The sequence below is a fragment of the Lycium barbarum genome, chromosome 2 (genome assembly GCF_019175385.1).
Source record: "Lycium barbarum isolate Lr01 chromosome 2, ASM1917538v2, whole genome shotgun sequence".
Taxonomy (NCBI): domain Eukaryota; kingdom Viridiplantae; phylum Streptophyta; class Magnoliopsida; order Solanales; family Solanaceae; genus Lycium; species Lycium barbarum.
In genome coordinates this window covers 153,280,797-153,306,353 of record NC_083338.1, presented here as the reverse complement: position 1 = coordinate 153,306,353, position 25,557 = coordinate 153,280,797, and the positions used below count along the sequence as shown (strand labels likewise).

The following is a 25,557-nucleotide window of genomic DNA, read 5'->3' as shown; positions in this document are numbered from 1 at the left end:
TATGGACATTTTAGTCAAATTACTTATTTTTACCTAGGAGTTAGTATTTTCTTAAAAGGTGTGTAAATAGCTAAATGGACACTCTTTTTGAACCGGAGAGAGTAGTACTGTATTTCTGCGTTTGGGAATATATTTGTTTCGCCAAATGTGTTAAAGAAGAAAAGCTCTCCATTGATGTTCAGGAACAGAAGAAGAAGCGAATGATGGAGGGAAGTGATTTACACGATGAGTTGTTAGCAAAGAAAAGAAGCAAGATGAAGTTGAAGAACAAAATGAAGTTGTTACCTACAAGTTTAGTTTGGTCTGAACAAGATATGTGGACTAAAAACTATTTGGGCTTAACAAATGACACATTGGGCCTATGAAGTTTCTTGGCTTTTGGTTAGATGGTCAGTCGACCCAACTAGAGAAATAGGATATGTGTAGATATTTTTAGTACAACTTTTAGAAAGAGATGAGTTGTACAATTAGTTTAGAAGTTCGTTACATAGATTTCTGTATTTATTTTTAGTCCTAGATAATTGCACAGTAGGACATTGTAGTTGTATAAAGACATGTAATTATCACACAATCAATACACAGAAAATTTCTCAATTCACTATCTCTTATTCTTTCAATTCCATCATAGTATCAGAGCAATAGCTCGATCCAGATTTTCTACAAAAAATTTCAGATCAAAATATTTTCCTTTACATCTTTATCATCATCAAACCACAGAAACAAAAATGTCTAATTCTACCCCCACAACAAGCACTGAAAATGCTATCACTACTTTTGACATCAATCACCCCTACCATCTCAATTCCTCAGATTCACCTGGGATGAATCTGATAAACTCCACTTTTGATGGAAGAGGATTCCCAGGCTGGAGGAGATCAATTTTAGTAGCACTCTCTGCTAAAAAGAAGCTTGGCTTCATCAACGGAAATTTTAAAGCTCCAGATCTGGCTGATAAAACTTATGATCAATGGAGTTGTGTGAATGATATGGTCACCGCCTGGTTGCTGAATGCACTGTCACAAGACATCAAAGATAGTGTGATCCACTCTAAAACAACAAAGGAGCTCTTAGATAGCTTAGAGCAGAGGTTTGGCAAGTAGATAGTGCCAAGTTGTATCACCTGCAAAAAGAGTTATCAGGATTAGTGCAGGGTAACAATAATATTGCAGGTTATTTCACTAGACTAAAGAGGCTATGGGATGAGTTGGATTCACTCAACTTATCCACATGTTGTTCTTGTGCTTGTGTTTGTGAACGAAAGGCTAAACTGATAAAGTTTTTGGAAGATCAAAGACTAATTCAATTTCTAATGGGTCTCAATAATCTATATGAACAGGCAAGGGGAACCATTTTGATGATGAACCCTTTGCCATTCATGGATCAGATTTATTCATTGATTTTGCAAGATGAACATCAGAAGGAGGCTTATGCAAATGCATTCATACCACCTGACTCTGCTGTATTCATGGCAGCAAAAACAAACTACATATCTGGAAATCAAATTAACAAAGGAAGAAACAGCCAACAGAAATTTGGCAATCCTGTTTAAAGGTTTGCAAAGCTAGTATAGAAATTCAAACCAAGAAAAATAAAGTATAATCCTAATGTGAGTTGTGCTAATTATGGCAAGACAGGTCACTTAGAGATTGATAAAGATTTTGAATTCATAAAAACAAAGGACTATCCAAACTCAGCCAAAGGGAATACAGTGATATCAAGGGAGGAAAATGAAGGCAGGCATGTATAACACTCATGAGGAACCACCTCAATACAATTTCAAACAACAGCTAAGTAAGAACCAATGTTCTGATATTGTGCAACATGTGATAAAAAAAATTCAAATGACACAAGTTGGAACTTCGGGTTTAGACCTTAATGCACATGCTCTTGCTGGTACAATTCTAAGATACTTACCTGAATCATTGATTCATGTGCTTCAGAGCATGTGCGTTTTAACTCTGCATCTTTCTTGTCTCTAAATCTTCTTCGTATGCCTCTTAGTGTTAGCTTACCTAATTCTTCAAAGATTATTGTCACTTATGCATGTAGTATTGCTGTTTTACCGACTTCCACTCTACATATTGTTCTTCATATTCCAAATTTTAAGTATAATTTGTTATCTGTTCATAGGTTGTGTGTCCAACTTCAGCGTCATGTCTTATTTACTATTAATGGATGTGTCTTATAAGACCCTTCAATGAGGAGGGCACAAGTTTTTTGTGAAGTGGGGGATGGTCTTAATCTGCTCAAGCCTACTAAATTAGAGCCAAGACAAATTAAGGATACATTTTCAATTCCACAAGGAAGAAATTCCAAAGTTATTTCTGGTCAAGTAGTTTCAATTCCAAAAGAAAGTCACTCAAATGATGTTTCTAGTTCAATTTTTACTTCTAGTTCTAAATGTAGTCCAATTCCTATTCCAGTAAATGCAGTTCCTAATGTAAACCTAGGGCATGTAAGACTAGGACATTTTCCTTTCTCAGTAATGAAAAAGTTTTCAGTAATTAAAAACTTTAGTTTCATTCATTTTCCTTCTAATTTTGATTCCACTTGTGATGTCTTTCCACAAGCTAGGCAAGGTAAAAAGCCTTTTCCCATCAGCACTATCAAAACTGACAAGATTTTTGACTTAATTCACATTGACACTTAGGGCCCTTTCAAATTGGCAACATATAATGGATACTCTTATTTCTTAACCATTATGGATGATTTTAGCAGAGGAACTTGGACTTTTCTTTTAAAGACTAAAAGTAATGCTTTTCCAGTTTTAAAGGATTTTTTTATCCATGGTTGAGAGGCAGATTGACACAAAAGCGAGAAGGATCAGATCTGACAATGCTCTAGAACTTGGGAGAGGCTCTCAGGAAGCAGCATTTCTAAGTTTTATAGGAATCATTCATGAGAGATCTTGTATTGCTACCCCTCAACAAAATGGTGTTGTTGAGAGGAAGCATAAACATCTTTTGAGAGGAAGCCAGGAGTCTGCTTTTTCAATCCAAATTACCTATTGCATATTAGGGGTGAGTGCATTTTAACTGCTACTCATCTAATTAACAAACTGCCCTCTAGAGTACTCACAGGCAAGACACCCTATGAAGTTCTTTTGGGTACCACGCCTTGTTATGATACCCTTAGATCATTTGGTTGTTTGTGCTATGTTTCTACCCTATCACATCCTAGGGATAAGTTCTAACCAAGAGCCAAAACTTGTATGTTCCTTGGATATTCACAAACTCAAAAAGGATATAAAGTAATGGGTATGGAAAGAGAGAAAGTTTTTGTTTCAAGGGACATCATTTTCCACGAACAACATTTTCATTCACAATCCCATAGCTCTGATTATTTATTCCCCTCTCCTACACTTGATATTTCTGATCATCTCCCAGAAAGAGCCCCTATTTACATGATGAGTTCTTAGCAAAGAAAAGAAACAAGATGAAGCTGAAGAACAAATAAAGTTGTCGGTTACAAGTTTAGTTTGGTCTGAACAAGATATGTGGACTAAAAATTATTTAGGCTTAACAGATGACACATTGAGCCTTTGAAGTTTCTGGGCTTTTGGTTAGATGGTCAGCCAACCCAACTAGAGAAATAGAATATGTGTAGATATTTTTAGTATAACTTCTAGAAAGAGATGAGTTGTAGAATTAGTTTAGAAGTTTGTTACATAAATTTCTATATTTATTTTCAGTCCCTAGATAGTTGCACAGTAGGAAATTGTAGTTGTATAAAGACATGTAATTATCACACAATCAATACACAAAAAATTTCTCAATTCACCATCTCTTATTCTTTCAATTCCATCAAAATGTACTATTTGCAAATTTCAAGCGAATTATTGAAATATTGGTTTGACAGTACTCCCTCCGCTTCAAAAAAAGTGTCCACTTAGCCTTTTGTGTTTTGATTCAAAAAGAGTATTTACTTACCAAATCAAGAAAAAATTTACCTTATTTTTTTTTTATTTCCCTTATTAAGTGTTATAAGTGACCAAATCTCAATTTCTATTTAATTAAGGATAGTTTAGTCACCTTATTTATTTTTGTTTAGAAATTAATATTTTCTTAAAAAGTGTATAAATGGCTAAGTGAACAATATTATTAACGAGAGGAAGTATAATTTAGGCAGAAAGTGATTAGTTTTCCCTCAAAAGAATTTAAATCTTTCATGTGAATTTCGTGTCTAATCACAACTTCTTGCCCTTTTTTTAGCTTCAATTTCAAGTAGTACTAGTCCCTTCGGGGACATCCAATAGAAAAAAACTATTTTTTGTAAGTTCCAGCTCAAATATTATCCAACTGCCAACTAAGTAACATCCGGAAGAAGAAGTGAAGTGTGCATAATCACAGTTTTCGAAAAGGACCACGGGATCTGCAAGTTTGAAACTAGTGCAAGAATTAAAAAATGAGTCTGACTCGGCAATTTCCATCGTGATGCACCAGAAAAAGTAAAGTAAACTCGGGTGCTGTGAACAACTAAAATACTGTCCGTTTTATATTAACACTTTTCGTTTAAATATGTTGCTTAAATATTTTGTATTATTAATTTTTTTTAATTTTAAAATATGTGAATTATTTTTTAAATGTTTTTTGAAATTCTATATCCAAATTTACAGTCAAATCACAGAATTTCAAAAAACAAAAGGTCCACATGAAACCAAATTCAGAAACCGTTATCCTAGAATTTCAGTCGAATTTTTTAATTAGCCAACCCCACGCTTGAACTTTCTGTTGTTTTCATGTAAGAATGGAAATGGCCGCTGTTTTTGCCTGGCCCTAATGAAAGTCCTCCCCACTCTGATTCCTCATTTCCATTTGATTATAGTAAGCGACGACTTCTCCACACGTTAATTTCTTTCTACTCCATTCCCCCCTTAAGGTCATCATCCACCCATTGACTTTTGACATATATCGCATATAACCATGTGATTCAAATTATTTATTTTTTATAGAACAGAATTTTCCTAATATGGATAGTAAAGGTAGATGCTCCAATTAGCTTTTGCCTACTCTTACTTGACATAGATAACAATTTAATTTAATTCGTTAATAAGGTAAAAATCTACGTGGCCGTGTTTTTTCCGACACGACTGAGTTTAATTTTGATCAGCTATTTCACCAGAAAATCGGGAATTGCACAAAAAGGCTAATACATAGTTGTTCTTCAACAAGTAGAGTTTACATACAGCGAAATTTGATCTTATGTGCTCTGCAACTCTCGCATATTTGTATTTACATGTGGAGCGAGAGAATAGTGACAACACTATATAGATCAGAGCACGTTAATTATAACCTATAGCATGTTACGTTAACTCTGGCCAAAAAAGGAAGAAAGAAAGAAGACCGAAAAGAATGAAGTAATTAATTAAACAACAGAACGGATCCTTCTTGAATAGTCATAAGCTTCCTGAAGGAGCGCACAGCCATCTTTGCCCGCCGCGAAGATAATCGCTGCAATTTTCTGACAGACGCAGATCTCATGGATACCCCAAGCCCCATTGACGGCCCCGTCGTCCTATTGCTTTGACCTTGACTATAATCTCGAGATTCATCTTCTACTTGGAGAAGCATCGGTGAAATTCTGGAATTGCTCTTTTTACTCTTCCTGAACTTGTTAGATTGGCGGCGGTTGTTTTTGTTGAGTTCCTCGAGAGCAGCGCTAGCCTTGACTGCGAGAGCTGCCATATCGGAGGCACTCAGGCGATACTGAAGCTTGGAAGCAGGGAGCACGAAGTAGATCTGACCGGCCAGAAGTTGGTTTTCTGAATCTAAACAAGGTATGAAATCGTCGAAGTAGAGACGGTCGGAATTGCAAATGAAGGAAGCATCAGAAGGCATCTCAGATTGAAGAACTTGAGAGACATTAATGGGAACTGTATATTGACGGAGCTCTCCATTGGTTGAGATCACGTAGGCTGCAGAGGCCTGCTTCTGATCAATGATGGTGGAAGAGGAAGACAAGCAAGCACCCATCTCTGTATGTATTCGGTTGGAGGAAGATAAGTTTCGGGTTTTGAGAATAATCAAATGATGTTGTGGGTGCCGAATGAGGCGGTGACCGCCCTTTTATAGACATGATCAAGACGTACTTCGCGTTTTCCTGTATTTTTCTTAAACCGGGAGGGTGGGGTCCACAACGACTTTGTCCCCTGATAGCTCTTCTCTCTCTCTTTCTTTCTTTGTTTTTGTCTAAATGCTTTTAAAGATGTGAAAATGAGAGGGTGGTGACGGAAGTGACGCCGTCATCGCGGAATGCAAGACCCTACTAATTTTATAGGCCCAAGGGTCAAGGTGGGATACTGTAGTGTGGGTTGAACATACAAGTTGAACACGTGCTCATTTTAGATATCTATATATGTGACGCGTGTGAGTGCCTGCATGCTTGTGTCAGCTCCTACGCCGAAACACCTCGAACAATTAAGGCTTGAAACCCAAGCAATAACAGTGGACTTCATGAATTTTCCCAGTTTTTTGTAGTATGTAACCAAGACTGTTAACTTGTCTTCTTTTGCTATACTAGTGCACCTGACGCGGCTGCCGATACTAAAGTGAAAAAGGTATGAATTGTGACATAATTAGAACATTCACGTAACTAGTGTATGATTGAATCGTAATCATTACATTTTACTAATTTAAATCCAATAACTACTAAGTTTGAATGCGATGGTAAATACATTATATTGTTATCTAAATTTATTTCAAAATTATTTAGAATGCTCCATATAGTGCATCTATCAAATACTCCGCATTCCTATAGTTTTGTATTGACACAAAATAGGGGTGGACCGAGGGTCATATTTGTTTATGCTGTCTCGTTTCCATTTCAACAACAGTTTTGGAATTGCACTTAATTTTTTTAAAAAATATATTAAATTTAATGAGGAATAAAGTCATTTTACTCAAAGCAGTTCAAAATTAAAGGAAGAAATCATTCAATTTTATACAATTTTATTTTACAGCATTAAGTCATTCAAAGGATATTCACATACAAGCCTCCTTAAAATATGAGATTTAAAATTTTAAAAATAAGATATTTTACTTGTTACCACCGATAAAGATGAGTTTTTGATATAAAAATTGTTAATACCGACTATACATGTTACTTAATTAGAAACTATTACTAGTAAGGGGGTTCATGGTCCGGTTTGACTCGATTTTTTATTAAGACCAAACCAAACCAATTAAATCGGGGTTTTTTTGATATTCAAACCAATCCAAACCATTATAGTATAAATTCAATCAGTTTCGGTTTTGTTGGTTTTATCGGGTTGGTTCGGATTTTACGGTTTTTAATGAAGTATTTTATAATGCAAAGAAATTGATACAAGTAAGGTGAAAAAAATGAAAATAAGATACAACAACTATGGTGAAAGCAGTATCACATTCACATCAGTGCTAAAACATTCATTCCCTATCATTTTTGTTTAAGGACTTCTTCGTTTGTTAAGGACTTCTTCGTTTGTTAAGAACTTCAAGTTAGGCACAAAGATTTTGTTTTTATTCTCTCTCGTAGCAGCAGAGACATAATCGAAAATGTAAGCAAATACTACACAAATTTGTCTCATCATCTCTTTGTAAAAAGAAAAAGGAAAAAAAAAACTCTTAGCTTCATTCCCCTAAGAATGTGGGGGAAATAGAATAAGAACACCACCCAAGAAAATGGGCTAGACTTTTCTTTCTAATTATTTGAATTAGTATTGGACTTGAAATGAACCAAAATTATAAGAAGATACATAATTTTTTTGATTAATATGCAAGATACATACATACATACACACACACACACACACACACACACATATATATATATATATATATATATATATATCGGTTTGATTCGGTTTTTTTAGGTGTAACACCAAACCAAACCAAATGTTAATCGATTTTTTAAAATTTAAAACCAAATCAAACCAAACCAAGCCGATTTTTGGTTCATTAAGTCGGTTTGACTCGGTTTACCGGTTCGGATCGGTTTTTCGGTCTCATTTGAACACCCCTAATTACTAGTATGCAACTCCATCATTATCAGTGTCACTTATCAATGACTGCAGATTCCTGCTGTAAACTCTGGAAAACCCTCTAATTCAGTACCTCTATCGGAAAGGGAACAAGGTGCCGGCGCATATGGTTGCTTATGGAAGCTCTATATCGTAGGCAGAGGCGGAGTTAGGTACGCTCCAAGGGGTTCATCCGAACCCTCTCGGCTAAAAATTACAGTGTATATACAAAAATTAATTATATATATATATAGTAGATGTTGAATTCCCTTGGCTTCTTCATGTATTTACTTCTTCATATTTTTGAACCCCTAGATATTCTTCTACTTTTCGTATTGCCATTTTTAGACAATGTCGTTTAGAGGTATTATCGTTAAGATCTACCTCAGTAGAACAATGACTATTCTTAGTGGTTGCATCGTTAAAATCTACCCCCACTTTGTAGTGTCCTTAATTTTCGATATTTTATAATAGTTGTTCATTCCATGAATAAATAATAAGTTGAATTTTGTGGCCTATTAATTCCCAGTTATCAATTTCAGTTACATGGCTAACGAATTATGTTGGGTCCTATACGTAATTTAAGTCAGATCCAACTCCAGTGTTGTTTTTTCTTTGGAAAATCTACATGGCATAAGTAGCTCTAGTACATATTTATATTTAGTAACTATAGTTTAGATTAATTACATCTTATGGCTAACAGTAATATGTTTAATACAATTAATAACTATATATATATATATATATATATTAAAGTAGAATACTTTATAATTATTATTTATAAAAAAATCTATCTTACTGCTTCTGCTCTCAGCCGTCGGAGCTCCGGCCACCAACCAACCGGTCATCTTCTCCGGGGAGCGTCATCCGACGACCGAAGTGCACAAATACAGCCGTCGTCGTCGTCTCTCTCTCTCTCTCTCTCTCTCTCTCTCTCTCTCTCTCTCAGATATGAGCCATCACTGTCTCTCTATCTCTCTCTCCTCCCTCACTGACGACAATGGCGACAGTGGCTTACAACTCCGCCGCCCGTAGCATCGTGTCTCCTTCAGCCGGTAATTTCAGATCTGGTCGTTTTTTGGTGCCGAATCTGGAAAATAGTGTTTCTTTATGAGTGTATTCATTAATTTTTGAGCATACAATCCAGTGTTTGGGGTGTATTTTATTTCTTGTATTCAATATTTAAGTGTATTCGTTAATTTTTAGTGCAAAATTGTGTTTGGGGTGTATTTTTATTTCTTGTATTTTGAAGGATTTTTTTTGTTTGTATACGACTGATTTTAAATATAATAAAGTGAATACAGTGTAAAAGTAGCTACAAATGAATACAATTGAGTTGAATACAACTTAGTTGAATACATCTAACTTGAATATATCGAGATCTGACTTGAAACAGTGTAATTACTCAGTGTACAAAGGCAGATTGTGAAAAATATATAATTTCGCTCACTGTTTTGTTTCCATGTAGATTTGAAACAAGTTACAGTATTATTTTTTCCCTTCTACGACTGTGGCTAATATGTTTTTCTTTTAATCATTAGAATGTTTTGGAAATGAAATGGAGTAGTCATCCATTCTTTTAGCATAGTTATAATATTTCGCATAACAAACAAAGATCTCAATTATAATAATACTGTAACATTTTACGTGCAAGTCCGACAAATATAAATAATCGGCGGGCGGGACGGGAAGGGTAGTTGCGGCTTCGCGGGAGCAGAGGGCGTCGGTTGGCCGGTTCGGCCGGTCAGATTTATAAAAATGTAACATATACATATAGATATGCTTCCATTCGACAGAACTGGTGTTGCAAATCCCACGAGAGATCTACCCACGATGCGCTGCTTGTTCTTGTTCCCCAACACACACATGCACCCACCCCGGTCAAATTAAATGTTCTGCTGTTCAGACACCTCTTCACATGTTAGGTTTCAAGAACCGCTTACAAATATATATTGGGCAGGTCCTCATCAAATAATTATTTTTGTAAGTGGTTGCTACAAATATTTATCATGGCTAGGACACAAGTTTAATGAATATAGTAATTCGGAAAAAGACAAAATGACATTTCGAATCTCCAATCCTACAATGTATAATAATGTACTAGTAATGATTTGTTCTTGTCGGATCGGATTCGTTTTATTCCAGTCAACTCAGAGTATTCTCACATTGTTATCGTGTATATTGTATATTTTGGATACTAAAATATTAGTCTCAGGAAACTAATATGAATTCTCCTCGTTCAACAGAAAGACTCAAAATTAAAGGCTGGTTGTTGTTGAATCATATATGCCTCTCCAAGCAGAGAGTATTAATGTGAGTAACTTTTTATGAAAGCCGCACGATGGGCCGTTCTACTGGTCAATGTGTGTATTTTTATCGGGATTTCTATTGTGAGTATATTTTATTGGTTCCCACTTGATTTGGTGGTTTAATAGAAAGATTGCGTATACTTATCCGTTACCTAACATAAACAATGAAGTACTAAATAAAAAACAATAACTAATGCTATATATATTATGTGAAATATATGTTGGCAGAGAAAAATGAAGACGACGTAAATTTAATATCCTTCGTATATGGTTAAAATCAGGGTCTAAGTTCTCGACCCAACGGCCGAAGGTTCGTAGCAAAAACGGGAGGCAATAGGTCAGGATGAGCTCGACTAGTCGGATAGGAACGTTTCGGACTCAGTCATTTGGACGCAGCGGGATCCGAAGGGTTATGTTTCAAGTTGATAAGAGTCCGAGAAATCCGGCTCGTTGCGGATTTCTCTCCGCACAATGCGCCATATAGCTGCTGAGCCCGAGATTCAGGGAATCGTTATCCCCATGATTGATTTAGTTACCATGTAAAACACAAATACTTTTACTATAAATTGGGAGTTAAACCCTCATAGGAAGGCATCTAATTTTTTTTACTCTCTTCTGTTCACTTATACAAAAAACCCTACTCCTTTGGCTCTGTAAACATCAAAGGCAATAGAAAGTTATACAAATTGGTTCAGGCTCGAAGTGCTTCAGCAGTTATTCGGACCAGACGTTGTGCTATTCTTCAAATCACTGAGGCTATCTCTTTACTTTCTTGTCATTAATCTTTGTCCATTGTTGTTATTCCTTTACTTTATAAACGAATCAAACCGCATATCCTTTAAACCACATACAAATTGAATTGTTACCTTTTTAAGGGGTAAAGAGTTTGGCGCCCACCGTGGGGCTAAGGATAATAACAATGATTTGTTTGCAACTCAACTTTCACTTGCTCTCTTGCCTTTTGTCATTTCAGGGTTAATTTCGACATGTCAAACCTCAGCCACTCTGTTCACTTAAACAATGCGGATAACAACAACCATGACGAGAACCCTAACAATGGGGTACCATTAAACATCATGCCTCCGGGCGACCCAGTCGGCGATCCTCCTGTTGATGCGAGTGCTAGCAACTCTAATATAGCCGTTAACGATAGCGGAGATCCGCCTTTTTATCACGACTCGGCTAGGGCCACGACGGGTACCCGGGGCTAACCACCGAGCACCACTCGTTCTATTACTCATTCTGCGTACAGTCGTATTTCTTATGCTCATAATCGTAGGAAAACCATTTTTCATTTGAAACATATTTACCTTTATATACATAAGCCCTTTGACTATCAAAAGAATACATATATATACACGTGTGGTCGTGAGACCATGCTACCCACACATACGTATCTACGAGCCTCTACTATAGTACTAGACATATGGACGGGACAGGACCCCACCATGCCCAAAATACATAGACACAAAACATTAAGCAATGGCACCTCCGGAATAATGGAGTGCTCTCAAGGCCTGCTAACAGCTCCTACGAGACTGGATCTCGTCCCTGTTTACCTGTGGGCATGAACACAGCGTCCAAAGAAAACAGACGTCAGTACGAACATTATACTGAGTATGTAAGGCATGAATGAAATGAATATAATAGAGAAATCGCAAGACATAAGATGAGGACATAACCTGCGTAACCTTTAAGAGTGGATGCATTTCATACATATCTAATATATAATCGTATTACATATATCATCATAGCACATACATCCCCATATGTCCGACCATTTGCGGTGACATGTCCGGCCATTTAGGCACGGTGGAATCTCATCATCACATATATCTCATAACTTATCATGAACTTTTCATAGAGCATACATTAGAATTTAAAGGCAATCTAAGAAAATCATATCATATTCGTAGCATCTCTAAACTTAGGTTCATCGTTACCATTATCGTATTTATGGCATATCTCTTACCTTTATCTCATATAAAATCCTCTATGGACATAGACTCGTACTTCTTCCGGGGCATTTGTCATAGGGCATGCATTAGAGCTTATAGACAATCTAAGACAATATCGGGGTGACATAAGGTCGAGAACCCCCGATTACATTATGGAGTGATCATATTCGTTATATCTCACCTTGCAGGAACTAACATTTTAAGGTGAGTGTACACCATGAACAACATCAAGGGATCGTAAATAGGATCATTAACTTCATAGACATCATATCTTGCTTTAGAATCTCTAGGCTTAAACTTATCCTCGTTATTATCGTATTCATGATATATTTCTCATCTTTATCTCATAAGAAGCTCATTATCAACCTTAACTCATAGTTCCCGGAATGTAAGAAAGTCATGGAGAAGTAGGGAAAATAATATCATAAGAATCATATAAGTATCATTAGATTCATAGGAATGTTATATCATGAGCTTGAGGACTTCTAGACTTAGATTCATCATCAGTATTGTCATGCTCGTAACATATCTCTTTTCTTTATCCTGTATGAAGCTCTTTATAGTCGTAGACTCATAATTTTCGATGTGTAAGAATGTCATGGAAATATAGGAGAATTCATGCCATGGAGTCATGCCTTAGAAAGAAGGGACTAGCCTTACATACCTCTTTCGTTTAACAATTCCATCACTTGATTGTTTTCTTTCGATGCTCGCGTTTCTACCTTCAACAAAGTTCGTATTAACATTAGCTAATCGATTATAAGAACGTGCTTACTAAAGCTAGAGAAAATCGGGCTGCATTTCCTTTGTTTCTACTACTTTCTCCATATCATATATCAACTCCTAAACGTCAATAATAACATTCATAATATCATCATCAATAACTTTTGTCAAATTCATCGTTATCCAATCCCCACAATTTCCTCTCAAGGTCATCCATAATCATGATCATAATATAACATTACATTCATTCTCATCTATGTTTCTCTCATGCTCTTAACATCATTCATAACGTAATTACAATCTCAACATATCAAGAATCATGATTCATATTACTCTACTACTCACAATTGCCACTAATCTCATATTTTGTAATCCATTTTCCATCTTCTTCCATAATCCAAGTCTTCCAACCCCTCAATACTTTAAACAACATGGAATGATCATAAAACTTACCTTTGATTGAGTAGGAATGGGTTTTGAATAGAAATACTTCACTTGAAGAAAACCCTAGCTTCAACTTCTAAGGGATTCCTTGACTCTAGCAACCCCAAAGAGCTTCCTTGCACTTGATTCACTTGAATTTATGATATGAACCTTTGATTTCCCTTGTATTCTTGAAAATGAAATATATTGAAGGTTCTAGAGACTTGGAGAGAAGTGGAGAAGTGAGGAGAATGAATATAATGAGGTGGGAACACATTTAAATACATGGAGATACTCAGCCCGTCGGGACTTATACAGACCACTTATACGGTTCGTATAACCATGTACGGTCCGTATAAGTGTCCGTGGTCCACCACCATGGAAAACATTCTTCCTGTTGGGTTATACGGACCGTATAAGGGTCCGTATAAAGTTCCACGGTCCGTGTAAGGTGGTCGTGTAACTCACAGCTTTTCCGAAATTGTCCTCGTCGTTTCGTTTGATCTCCAATCCTTATACAACCTTCTTGACACTTGTTTAGCACCTCATTAACAATCTAAGGGACGTTATAAATTTTCTCCCAAACATCATTAAGCCATCATTAATTCAATACTCGTAAATCCTTTCTGATACATAACGTATGCCTTGCCTTTCTTGGCAACCTTTCTTCTATTACCTCGAATGCCTTAGAAATCTCAATTAGGCTCATCCAATGCTATTTCTTACTTATTGAAACATCCTATACTTCGTGTCCCTCGTTAGTCTATCCAGTGTGCATCAACGAAAATTTTTACGAGGTGTAACACTATTGATAGGGCATCTGCTTGTAAGCCGACCGAAAAGACGGGAGAGGAGATTAACTTACGTGTGATTTCTAATTAATTGCAGGCACATCAAGTAACAATGCTCCAACACCAGGTGGCTATATCTCAACTCCAAAAGAACAACAACAGTGTCGGGGTAGTGGAACCAAACCGAGTACCAGTGTCAGCCCGTAGGGAGATTGAGATAAGCAGTGATTAAGAACGGCCGGTGCCCAATGAATCGTCTGAGGTGATAAAGATGTTGGAGGCGCTGTCTAAACGGATCGACTCCAACGAAAAGAAAGTGGAGGATTATCATTCCTGAGTGGATCAGATTCCAGGGGCACCTCCAATTCTGACTGGGCCGAAAACCAAATATATTATTCGAAGACCTTTCCCACCAATTGCAGCTCCGAAGTTTATCCCAAAGAGATTTAAGATGCGGGATATCCTAAAATATGACGGGACAACGGATCCACAAGAATACATAACCATCTATACCTGTGCCATAACGGGCAACGATCTGGAGGATGATGAAATTGAATCGGTAATGTTGAAGAAATTTAGTAAGACATGAATTGACTAAGGGAGCCATGCAATGGTATTGTACGCTGCCCCAACACTCTATTCCTTCATTCGAGCTGCTCGCAGATGCTTTCGTGAGGCTCATGCCGGTGCTCGGAAGGTGCAAGCAAGAAAGGCCAACATATTTAAGATCTTTCAAAAGGACGACGAAAGGCTCAAAGAGTTCGTGACAAGGTTCCAGAAGGAGAGGATGTTGCTGCCTCTGGTTCCCGCGAGTGGGTATCTCAAGCTTTCACAAAAGGACTTAAACCCCGAAGTTCTAACGCTTCCCTCAAACTGAAAGAAAATCTATTGGAGTTCAGAGCCGTTACATGGGCGGATGTCCAAAACAGGTACGAATCCAAGATACGAATGGAGGATGATCAACTGGGCTCCCACCAGGTCCGGTAAACAGGATAAAAAATTTTGACAGACCAAAAAAGGTAATATAAACAAAATTCCAACCATCGAGAGACAAATATCAACCATACCCTCACCCTGATAGGTCCAGCTTCAGGTCAGATAAGGGAAAAAAGGGTCCTGTCCCAAATACAACGAGAAGTGACAGACGAAGTGATCACGGCTTGGGGAACAGGGGTCTACAGTTCAGAAACAACACCGTTAGGATGTCTGACACCGGTGAAAGCTCGAGGTTTTCTGAATATATCTTCAACTTTGACTCGACAACTATTGTAGCTGCTATCGGTCACATCAAAGATACGAGATGGCTAAGGCCGCTGCGAACAGACCCTTTACAACGGGATCCAAATCTGATATGCGAGTACCATGGTACTCATGGACACCGGACAGACAACTGTAAAGGATTAAGGGACGAAGTGGCACGGTTATTAAAGAATAGTCATCTGCGGGATTTTCTGAGCGAACGAGCAAACAATCATTTTAAGAACAGGGAAACCAACAAGAAGACCGAACCAGAGGAACCCCAACATTTGATCAACATGATCATCGGTGGAGTAAAAATACCCCGAGGCCCAATGATGAAGAAGACAAAATTATCAATCACTAGAGAGAAGAGGTCCAGGGACTATGTACCGGATGGATTTATCTCCTTCCGCGACGAAGTCGTGAAGGGCATCATTCAACCACACAATGAGGCTTTGGTAATTTCTGTCCTTATATATAAAACTCATGTAAAACGCATTTTGATTTATCCAGGTAGCTTGGCCAACATTATTTGATGGAAAGTAGTGGAGCAGCTGGGACTGTTAGATTAGATTGTACCAGCAGCCCGGGTCTTCAACGAGTTTAATATGGCTTATGAAACTACCAAGGGCGAGATCACTCTACTAGTAAATGGCCGACGTCGTGCAACACACAAAGTTCCATGTCATTGATGGATAGATGAGGTATAATGCCTTACTCGGAAGACCATGCTTACATATCATGAGGGCAGTACCTTCAACCTTACACCAGATGTTGAAATTCCCAACCCCGGAGTTAATAAAAACCATTCATGGAGAACAACCTGCGGCAAAAAAAATGTTCGCGGTTGAAGAAACTGCTCAAATGCCGAAGGAAACTGTATACGAGGAGGCACAGGATGCGAACAAAAGTGAAGACACCAAATAGCAATCATAGGATGCGGGTCCGACAGACTCTAAGGAGAAGAAAAAGGTAGACTCAGAAGAAGATAATTTTGGCGATCCTAGGTCATTTGAGCTACCGGATGATTCGGATGCAATAAAATCAATGGTGGAGAACTTGAACAAGTTATTTTGTTCGTCCATCTACCAGACAAGAAGGTATACCTGGGCACGGGGTTAACCTCGGAACTCAGGAATAAATTAATCAAATTTTTTCAAGCTAATGCCGATTGTTTTGCATGGTCCCACCTAGATATTATAGGCATTCCATCGGAGGTGACCACTCATCGGCTCAGCCTTGATCGGAAATTCACCCTGGTAAAACAGAAGTAGAGACCAATGGCCGAGGTTAAACACAAGTTCGTCAAGGAGGAGGTAACGAAGTTGTCAAAAATAGGATCCATTCGGGAGGTTAAATACCCGTATTGGCTAGCTAACGCACTGGTTGTACTGAAAAAAGGGTAATAAATTTAGAATGTGCGTGGAATACAAAGATTTGAACAAAGCATGCCAGAAGGATTCCTAACATCCCTTTCCTTTGCCTAACATCGATCGCATGATTGATGCGACGGCTGCTCATGCAATACTAAGCTTTCTTGACGCTTACTCCGGGTACAACCAAATTCTGATGAACCCGGACGATCAAGAAAAGACTTCTTTCATAACTAAGTACGGAACTTACTGTCATAATGTAATGCCATTCGGATTAAAAAATGCCGGTGCTACCTATCAACAGTTAGTTAACAAGATGTTCGAAAAATGAATAGGTAAAAAAATAGAAGTTCGTATTGATGATATGCTAGTTAAGTCCCTAAAAACAGAGGACCATTTGCAGGAAACTTTTGATATACTGCGCAAATATAATATGAAGCTGAACCCGGAGAAATGCGCCTTCGGAGTAGCTTCAGGTAAAATCCTGGGCTTCATGGTGTCGAATCGAGGAATCGAAATTAACCCGGATAAGATCAAGGCCGTTGACGATATCTGGATAGTCGAAGATGTGAAAGGTGTGCAGAGGTTGACCGGAAGGATTGCTGCTTTGAGCAGATTCATCTTACGGTCCTCCAATAAAAGCCACCGATTTTTCTCGTTGCTCAAAAAGAAAAATGACTTCGTATGGACACCGGAGTGTGAGCGAGCCCTAGAAGAATTGAAATGGTACTTGTCGAGCCTGCCTCTATTGCACACTCAAAAGGTAGACGAGCAGTTATACCTGTACTTGGCAGTATCAGAGGTCACGGTAAGTGGGGTGCTGGTTCGAGAAGAAGAAAGTACGCAATTTCCGATTTATTATGTTAGCATAACTTTGGGGGATGCGGAAAAGCGTTATCCCCACCTAGAGAATTGGCCCCTAGATTTATTGAGTGCATCTAGAAAATTAAAGCCTTATTTTCAATTTCACCCCATATGCGTAGTAAAAACATACCCGTTGAAAAATATTATGCATAAACCGGAGTTATCCAATAGGTTAGGAAAGTGGGCAGTCAAGATCAACTGATATGACATCGAATACAAGCCTCGAACGGCTATAAAGTCTTAGATCTTGGTAGACTTCGTAGCAGATTTCACCCCCGCTATGGTGTACGAGGTAGAGAGAGAACTTTTGTTACCCTTGTTGACACCCAATTTTGTCCCGCCTCTCCTCCGAAATACCTATTTACGCTTCTAATATTTTGGAAAAATTAAAAAATATATATTTATATTTTTTACTATAATTATTAGCCTCTTATCAATACCGGCGTTTCATTATTCCATTACAGTTACTAGCCATTATTATTATTATTATTATTATTATTATTATTATTATTATTATTATTATTATTATTATTATTATTATTATTATTATTCACAGTTTTTATCATTTCGGCATTTTGCCAGCTTACGCACACGCATCGCATTTATCTTTGCATAATTAAATAATAGTGTTTATTTACTGTGGATTTTCGAAATATTATTGCACGGCTATTACAACGCCATTTTTTATCTGAGCACTAATAATTGCATATTTTATATTAAATAATATTTTAACACAAGTTATTTAAATAAGTCTTTTATTTAAAAGTAGTAGCCCAATCAACTCATACAATTTTCTGACCAGTCCACATTTTACCCTGAAACGGATGTGGATTTATTTATTTTACACCGTGGAAGTGGATGTGGATTTATATTTTTGTACAGTGGAAGTGGATGTGGATTTATATTTCGTTAAAATAAACGTGGATGTGGATTTAGCTCTCGTTAAGGTGGATATCAATGTCGACTTAATTCCTCTTCAAGTGGAAGCCATAATTTTAATTCATCTCCAAAGCATGTTGTGGATTCAACTTTCGAAACAGAGGTTACAAGTGTAAACTTCTCCAACCCTGTCTTATTTACACATATATTTCTTTATCGTTAACAATTGTTTTTAGCTGTTGGCTTTCGACAATATTGAAGTTGGCATCACACATCAACTCGTGGAACTATTTCTTCGGCAGCGAACTGGGGCAATTTGTCGGGAAGGATAATCAGACTTCCCGACACGGGTCAAGGATCTACCTCGAACACTCGTCTCTAATCACAAGTATTCTACCTGCATTCCAGCAATTCAATTTTCAGAATTCTCAAGTTCTATCATAATACCCAGTGTCATCATAATTCAACACTGGGACAATATTTTGCAAAGATTCGTGCCAATCGGGGTACATTATTTATAGGAGTCGTAGTAATCCCAGAACTACACACGGCCTGATTCTCATGCAGCCCGAAATATGTAGGCAACTCGGAGATCGGAGTTCGGCTGTAATCCTCTCAAATTTTATTTACCCATAATCCTCTCAAATTTCCTTTAGCCGGGACAAAATAGGCTACTGAGTCAACGTCTTTGCCCGACAACTCTTTTCATCATTACCGGGCAAAGAGGGACAAGTTGTTGACACCCAATTTTGTCCCGCCTCTCCTCCGAAATGCCTATTTACGCTTCTAATAATTTGGAAAAATTAAAAAATATATATTTATATTTTTTACCATAATTATTAGCCTCTTATCAATACCGGCGTTTCATTATTCCATTACAGTTACTAGCCATTATTATTATTATTATTATTATTATTATTATTATTATTATTATTATTATTATTATCATTATTATTATTATTCACAGTTTTTATCATTTCGTCATTTTGCCAGCTTACGCACACGCATCGCATTTATCTTTGCATAATTAAATAATAGTGTTTATTTACTGTGGATTTTCGAAATATTATTGCACGGCTATTACAACGCCATTTTTTATCTGAGCACTAATAATTGCATATTTTATATTAAATAATATTTTAACACAAGTTATTTAAATAAGTCTTTTATTTAAATGTAGTAGCCCAATCAACTCATACAATTTTCTGACCAGTCCACATTTTATTCCCAGCCCACATTTTAATTCACCCCAGCCCAAATAATTACACAACCAGCCCATATTTCAGCCAACCCAATCCATTAAATCACCGACCCGACCCGCCCCTTTCACTTAACAAAGGAAACCCATAGGGTTTCCTTCATTTTTTCTCCTTCAAGCCGCCACCCCCATCTCTTTCTCTCCTTCCTCTCTCTTCTCCCTTTTTCCCCATCCGCTCCTCTCTTTCATCATCTCTCGTCCCCACCACCGCCGCCTACACCCCGCTCCCACTTACCTCTGTTCCCCACCTTCGTCCTGTCCCCTCGCTCCACTCTCCTTTTTTTTCAACTCAAAAGAGCCAAAACCCTATAAATAGGGGGAGATGAATCGTTTGAAGAAAAGAAAAAAAAGAGGGAAAAAAATTTGCTTCTGTTTGCTCTGTTATTATTTCGAAAAGGGATTCAGTGTTTTTAGGAAGAACACAAACAATCTTAAAAAAAACTTAATTTCTCCTTTCCGGTGAACTTTGGCCGGAGATTACTCAACGTTTTCAGATTTCTTTTTTGGGAAATCAGTAGTTCACCTTAAGGATTCGTACCATTTGACAATTGTTTATCTGTTCTTAAACATTTCTCACACGAACACTTTCGGGTCTATTTCGATCTGGGGTTTAAATCTGTTCGGGTGTAGACTTGACGACTTTGACGCCCCAGTTCACTGCACACACAAAAGGTAAAGCTTTTTCCTTGTATTTATTTCAATTTTTTTTAGCGTTCTTAGTATCTTCTGTGTATTTAGTTTAGTTTTTGCTTATGTGTTATGAGTTCATATTGGTTTTGTTTATTTTTGAGTTTTAATCTTGCTATGTGTTAGTTATTTATTAGCACGTCTATGCTTGATTTAGTAGTTCATATATATTCAGTGTTAGTTTTTTTTATATCAACTTGGGTTTGGTTTAATCAATTTTCTTGTGTAAGCAGGCCATATATCTTCATTATCAATTAGTAGCATTTTAGTATATTGCCTTTAATTTGGTGTTTCACGTTCACATGTTTGATATCTGGTGGTAGTCGTTAGATTAGTCTACGATTAGTATTAATGGGTCTGTTTTAGCTTTAGTTATTGTTGTTAAGTTGTTGTTTGTTGACGATTGCATGGATTAAACTGGGTCGATTTGTTCAAAGCATGCTCTGTTTATGATTTGGATTAGTTTCACATGAATTCAAGTAGTAGAAATGACTAGGTGCAGTACATGGTGGTTCTGAGTTCCATTTTAAATGTGTGATAGTTCAGCTCTTCCTGTTTATGCTAAAATGTCCAGTGACCATAGGCACACATTAGTGATGCTTAAATCAACTCACCTTGCGACTTGTATGCCTTAGTTGGATAATGGGATTTGATCCTTTGAAGATCCTGCCTGCTACCTGTTTTTGACCATGCCATCTTATATTTGGAGTTGACTCTTTCATTACCTTCCATGCTCCTCTAGAACTTACAACCATGGCTGCAATACCCATAATGGTGCCAACTCCTTGACCAGTCTGTTGTTGTATCTTCCATTTTGAAATGTTTCCTCTATGCCCTTATTGTATGGAAATATTCCACTTGACTCTACATTAATGTTTTGAGTTGGTTGCCAACCTGATTTCCCTTTGCTTGTCCTTAGCAACTGCATATTCCTTTTTTTTTACCTCGCTTATAGCTGCTATTGCTGTTTATCTATATCTCATCTTAAGAGATGCATTAGCTTATCAGTTAAAAACATGAAATCCTGAGATTGAAATAAGAGTCCACAAATGAAGATTTGTGCAGTTTTCTTTAATGATCAGTCGAATAAAATGAACTAGGAAGTGGTAACAACCTTCACACACCTTGTATGTAAGTTAAATCTCTATTAGTTCTGGACAATGTATGCATTGAGCATGAGTTTTGTAGAATGAGATTTCCTTTAAAGATGTTCTCCCTGTTCAGTCCACCTTCCTCTACTAGCACCTGCTCATTTTTAGTTTGCCTGAACTGCTAGGGTTTAGCCATTTTAGCTACTGCTGTGTTTAGCTTTATTTAGACAGTATGGGATTCTATTGCTGTGTTGGCTCAGCAGATCCTTTATGATGCTGTCTCAAACTCATTTTAAGTTCAGATTCCTCTGTTGATTGACAATATCCTTGATGTTTCCCTCTCCTTTTCCCCTCTGAAAATTTGCTGCAAATAGCAAATGCTGCCAATTCTCCTTTCCCTGCAGTTGTAAAATTCATTGGACATTTGTTGATTTCAAAATCTTTAAGGGTATTAATTCCCCTTAAAACAGGAGTTTAGTCAAATTTGGTCCTCTGTGTGTGCTTAAGGACCCTGGTTTTTTCATTTTGCATGATAAGTCCAAAGAATAATTTGAAAACTGTTTGGCCTTCCTTTTAAAAAAAACGATTATGCTTGATAAATTCTTCTTTTACTAACAAGTAGTGGAGAATGCATCTCATTTTGACAAAAGGTCAGTGTGGCTTTCAATTTTATTTAAGTTGGTTCATTCTTTGTTCACTAGTCTTGCCTCACAACTGTTTATTTTTCCTCTTAAAACTGATTTTTGCAAACGAAGGAGTGGTATCTGGTTTAAATTCTGAATGCAAAAAGGGTTTCTATGGTCTTGATTCATGCTGGATTTGTCTAAGGTTCATCTGCCTTGTGTCATCCATTCCAAACTGTTGTCCCAAAATGAGTATGTGGTCTGTCCTAAAGAGGATATCATTTTGATTAGATTACTGTTGAGATGATCATTAGTATATCTTAGTTCTAGCATTTGATTGAGTTTAAAGCCAATAGCTTTGAAAGTGTAAGCGATAGATTAATGATGGTATGAGCATGAGTATAGTTTTCTTCAAAGGTTGTTGGTTTCCAGCATATAAATGCTCTATTGCTGAATTTTGTCTTAAATGAACAACCATGTATAAGTGTTCAGATGATAGCATAAGTCAAACAGTTCTTCAATCATGTTGTTTTACATATGGTTAACTGTAGCATATTTTCAATCCCTGCATAGTTTTCCCCTATTTCCTCGCTGTTCAGCCTTATTCGAACGCAGTTGTTTGGCATTTCATGTCTGCTCCCAGTTCTGTTGCGATCTGGGCGTTTCTAGTTAATTTTCTGGTTGAATATCTAACTGTATCTTATGCTTCCTTGGAATGTTTGTTTTGGTCTGGATTACATGAGGCGTTCGCAAATTTCCTTCTCTCTTTCTGCATTTTTATTTGCTCTTGTGGGTTCATCCTCTATGATTTTTCTTTCTAGTATAGCATACGTCAAAGTATACAGGGTATACAAAACCTTAGTGTACGCCCAGCATACACAAAGGTCGTATACCGGTGTATACCTTTCCACTATACCAAGTATATTCTGAGTATTATGCGCTACTATATCTGTCCGAGTCTTGCATATATTTATGTATGGCAAACATCACATTGTGGTGCTTGCCTATGTAGGAGGGTGGCCCTGTTTTTTATACCATAAGTATATAATGCTTGAATGCTGTATAAAATCGAAATATACCCAAATACTCCCAGAATATACACGACTTATTAATTTCTTTTTTGAATTCATATTTACATGTTTAACTTATTCACCGGTCAGGTACTAATCATTTTCCTTCTCATTTTATGCATGACCACTGCTGCGAGTCCGAAGGATTCGCCTCTTTCCGCATTCGGTGTTGGGCTAAAGCCCAACGAAATCCTCTCGTGTCCAGCCCCATCCGCAGCCTATACACAAAAAGAAAAGAATTCTGGGCTAAAGCCCAATGGCAAAACAGTCCGCAGCAGTTGGGCCCTAAAATGGGCTAGATCCATCCAATTCTCTTCCCCTCTATCTTATTTATTGTTGTATATTTTTATTTGCTTTGTATAACTAACCTTATCTTATTTTATTAACTTAGATGAATCTTAATAAATTAGTGGATTTAGTTCTAGTAATGGGTAGTTAGTTTAAGGAAGATTAACAATTAATCCCATAAGATTATTCTCTTCTTTTCTGGTTTCATTTCTTTGATTTGCAAAATGGCATGATTTTATATTTCGAGTTAAAAGAATCATATTTTATTCTTACTATCCTAGAAATTTCAAAACGTCATTAATATGTAAATATAAATTCAAGTATTATTCTTATAAATAATTCTTCAAATTTGGAATCGGTCACACATCATTTTAGCTAAGCATAATTAATAAAGCTAATGAAAAGGAAGGAAACTTATGTCCCTTTTCCATCATATTTAAAGAAAATAAAGCATTTCTACATCACCATATTGATACAATATAAGTTTTTATTTAAAATTCACATTAGCTATTTGGTATTTTTTTTATACTCTTAAATCGCAAAAAAGAATCATTAATATCTCACTATTTGAGTTGTTTTCAAATATTTATTAAAACACTGCACAAACTCGCGTTTTCTTCTATTTATATATTCTATGCAAATCTTATTTTAAAAAGCACCATTATTTAAAGCTTTAGCAATTTTTATAAGTTTTATTCGAAATGGCATTTAAAATCTTCCTTTATGCAAATCGTTATATTTTCTCTAAATCTTATCTTAAGCAATATTTATATTTTCTTTAAAAAACTTTAGCAATATTTATAAGCTATTTTCTTTAATTTTAAATATTATATTTGCATCTTTAGCCCTAATTAATTAACCTAAGTTTGGTCGGATAACCGTAAGTTAACGGATTCTAAAGGATGCCTAACCCCTTCCCTTTAGGATAATATAGAGCTCTTACCTGGAATCACACTGGTTAAGCAGACTATTAATTGAGGTTTAGTTTAACTTTGCCTTAGTTAACATTTAGGTGTCCTAAATCACCGTTAAATTAATTAGGTGGCGACTCCTTAAAACAAATAAATAGGAATCACCAATACGTCATACCCTTAAATCGACCCGGTTAAAATGGGGTGTGACAACCCTCTGGTAAAACCTCGGGGATCTGGACCCTGTACACGGACGGAGCATCCAACGTGAAAGGGTCCGGGCTTTGGATTGTACTTAAGGCCCCTGCGGGTGATATCACCCGACAATCCAAAAGAACTTTGAAATTGACCAATAATTAAGCTGAGTATGAAGCTATGATTGCAGGTTTGGAACTGGACAAGATCTTGGGGGCGGAGATCATCGAAGCAAAATGTGACTCACTCTTGGTCATGAACTAAGTAAATGGGGTCTCCAATGTAAAAGATGATAGGATGCAGGAATACTTGGAGAAATTCAGGTGGTTCTACACCGATTCAAAGAATGGACTATGCAACATGTACCGAGGGAACAAAATACCGAAGCTGATGCATTAGCTAACTTAGGCTGTTCGGTAGGAACAGAGGAATTTAACTCAGGCACGGTGGTCCAATTGATTAACTCCGTTGTTGAAAGCAGCCACGCCGAAGTCAAACTCCGCTGTTGAAAGCAGCCACGTCGAAGTCAACATGACAAGTTTAACTAGGGACTGGCAGAACAAATATATCGACTACCTGAAAAAGGGAAAGTTACCAGCAGATCCTAAGGAGTCATGAACCCTTAGGACCAAGGCAGCAAGATATAGTTTAATCGTAGAGAAACTATACCGACGTTCATTTTACGGTCCTTTAGCCAGATGTCTGGGGGCTGGAGAGACAGATTATGTAATGCGCGAGGTCCACGAAGAGACATCTGGTAATCACTCCGGAGCTGAGTTATTGGTTCGGAAGCTGATTCGAGCCGGTTACTATTGAGATCATATGGAAGAAGACACAGAATTTTTTTCGGAAATGCGATTGGTGTCAAAGGCACGCCCC

At 37.0% G+C, this 25,557-nt stretch overlaps 2 protein-coding genes across 2 annotated transcripts; one reads left to right on the top strand and one right to left on the bottom strand.

The window, feature by feature from the left end:
* The first annotated feature begins 725 nt into the window (after window positions 1-725).
* On the top strand, window positions 726-1,549 carry LOC132629174 (uncharacterized). Its single transcript, XM_060344901.1, has 2 exons — window positions 726-1,092; window positions 1,170-1,549. The coding sequence occupies exons 1-2, from the start codon at window positions 726-728 to the stop codon at window positions 1,547-1,549; spliced, it is 747 nt and encodes a 248-aa protein (XP_060200884.1).
* Window positions 1,550-5,132: 3,583 nt separating this feature from the next.
* Window positions 5,133-6,109, bottom strand: LOC132624096 (uncharacterized). Its single transcript, XM_060338926.1, has one exon. It carries the CDS (start codon window positions 5,970-5,972, stop codon window positions 5,361-5,363), a length of 612 nt encoding a protein of 203 aa, XP_060194909.1. The 5' UTR covers window positions 5,973-6,109; the 3' UTR covers window positions 5,133-5,360.
* Window positions 6,110-25,557: the final 19,448 nt, after the last annotated feature.

Excerpts from the sequence above, each read along its gene's own strand:
- LOC132624096 (XM_060338926.1), bottom strand. The coding sequence starts at position 5,972 with ATGGGTGCTTGCTTGTCTTCCTCTTCCACCATCATTGATCAGAAGCAG.
- LOC132629174 (XM_060344901.1), top strand. The coding sequence starts at position 726 with ATGTCTAATTCTACCCCCACAACAAGCACTGAAAATGCTATCACTACT. Across the intron at positions 1,093-1,169 it reads TAGCTTAGAGCAGAGGTTTG|GTTATTTCACTAGACTAAAG; the intron begins GCAAGTAGATAG and ends ATAATATTGCAG.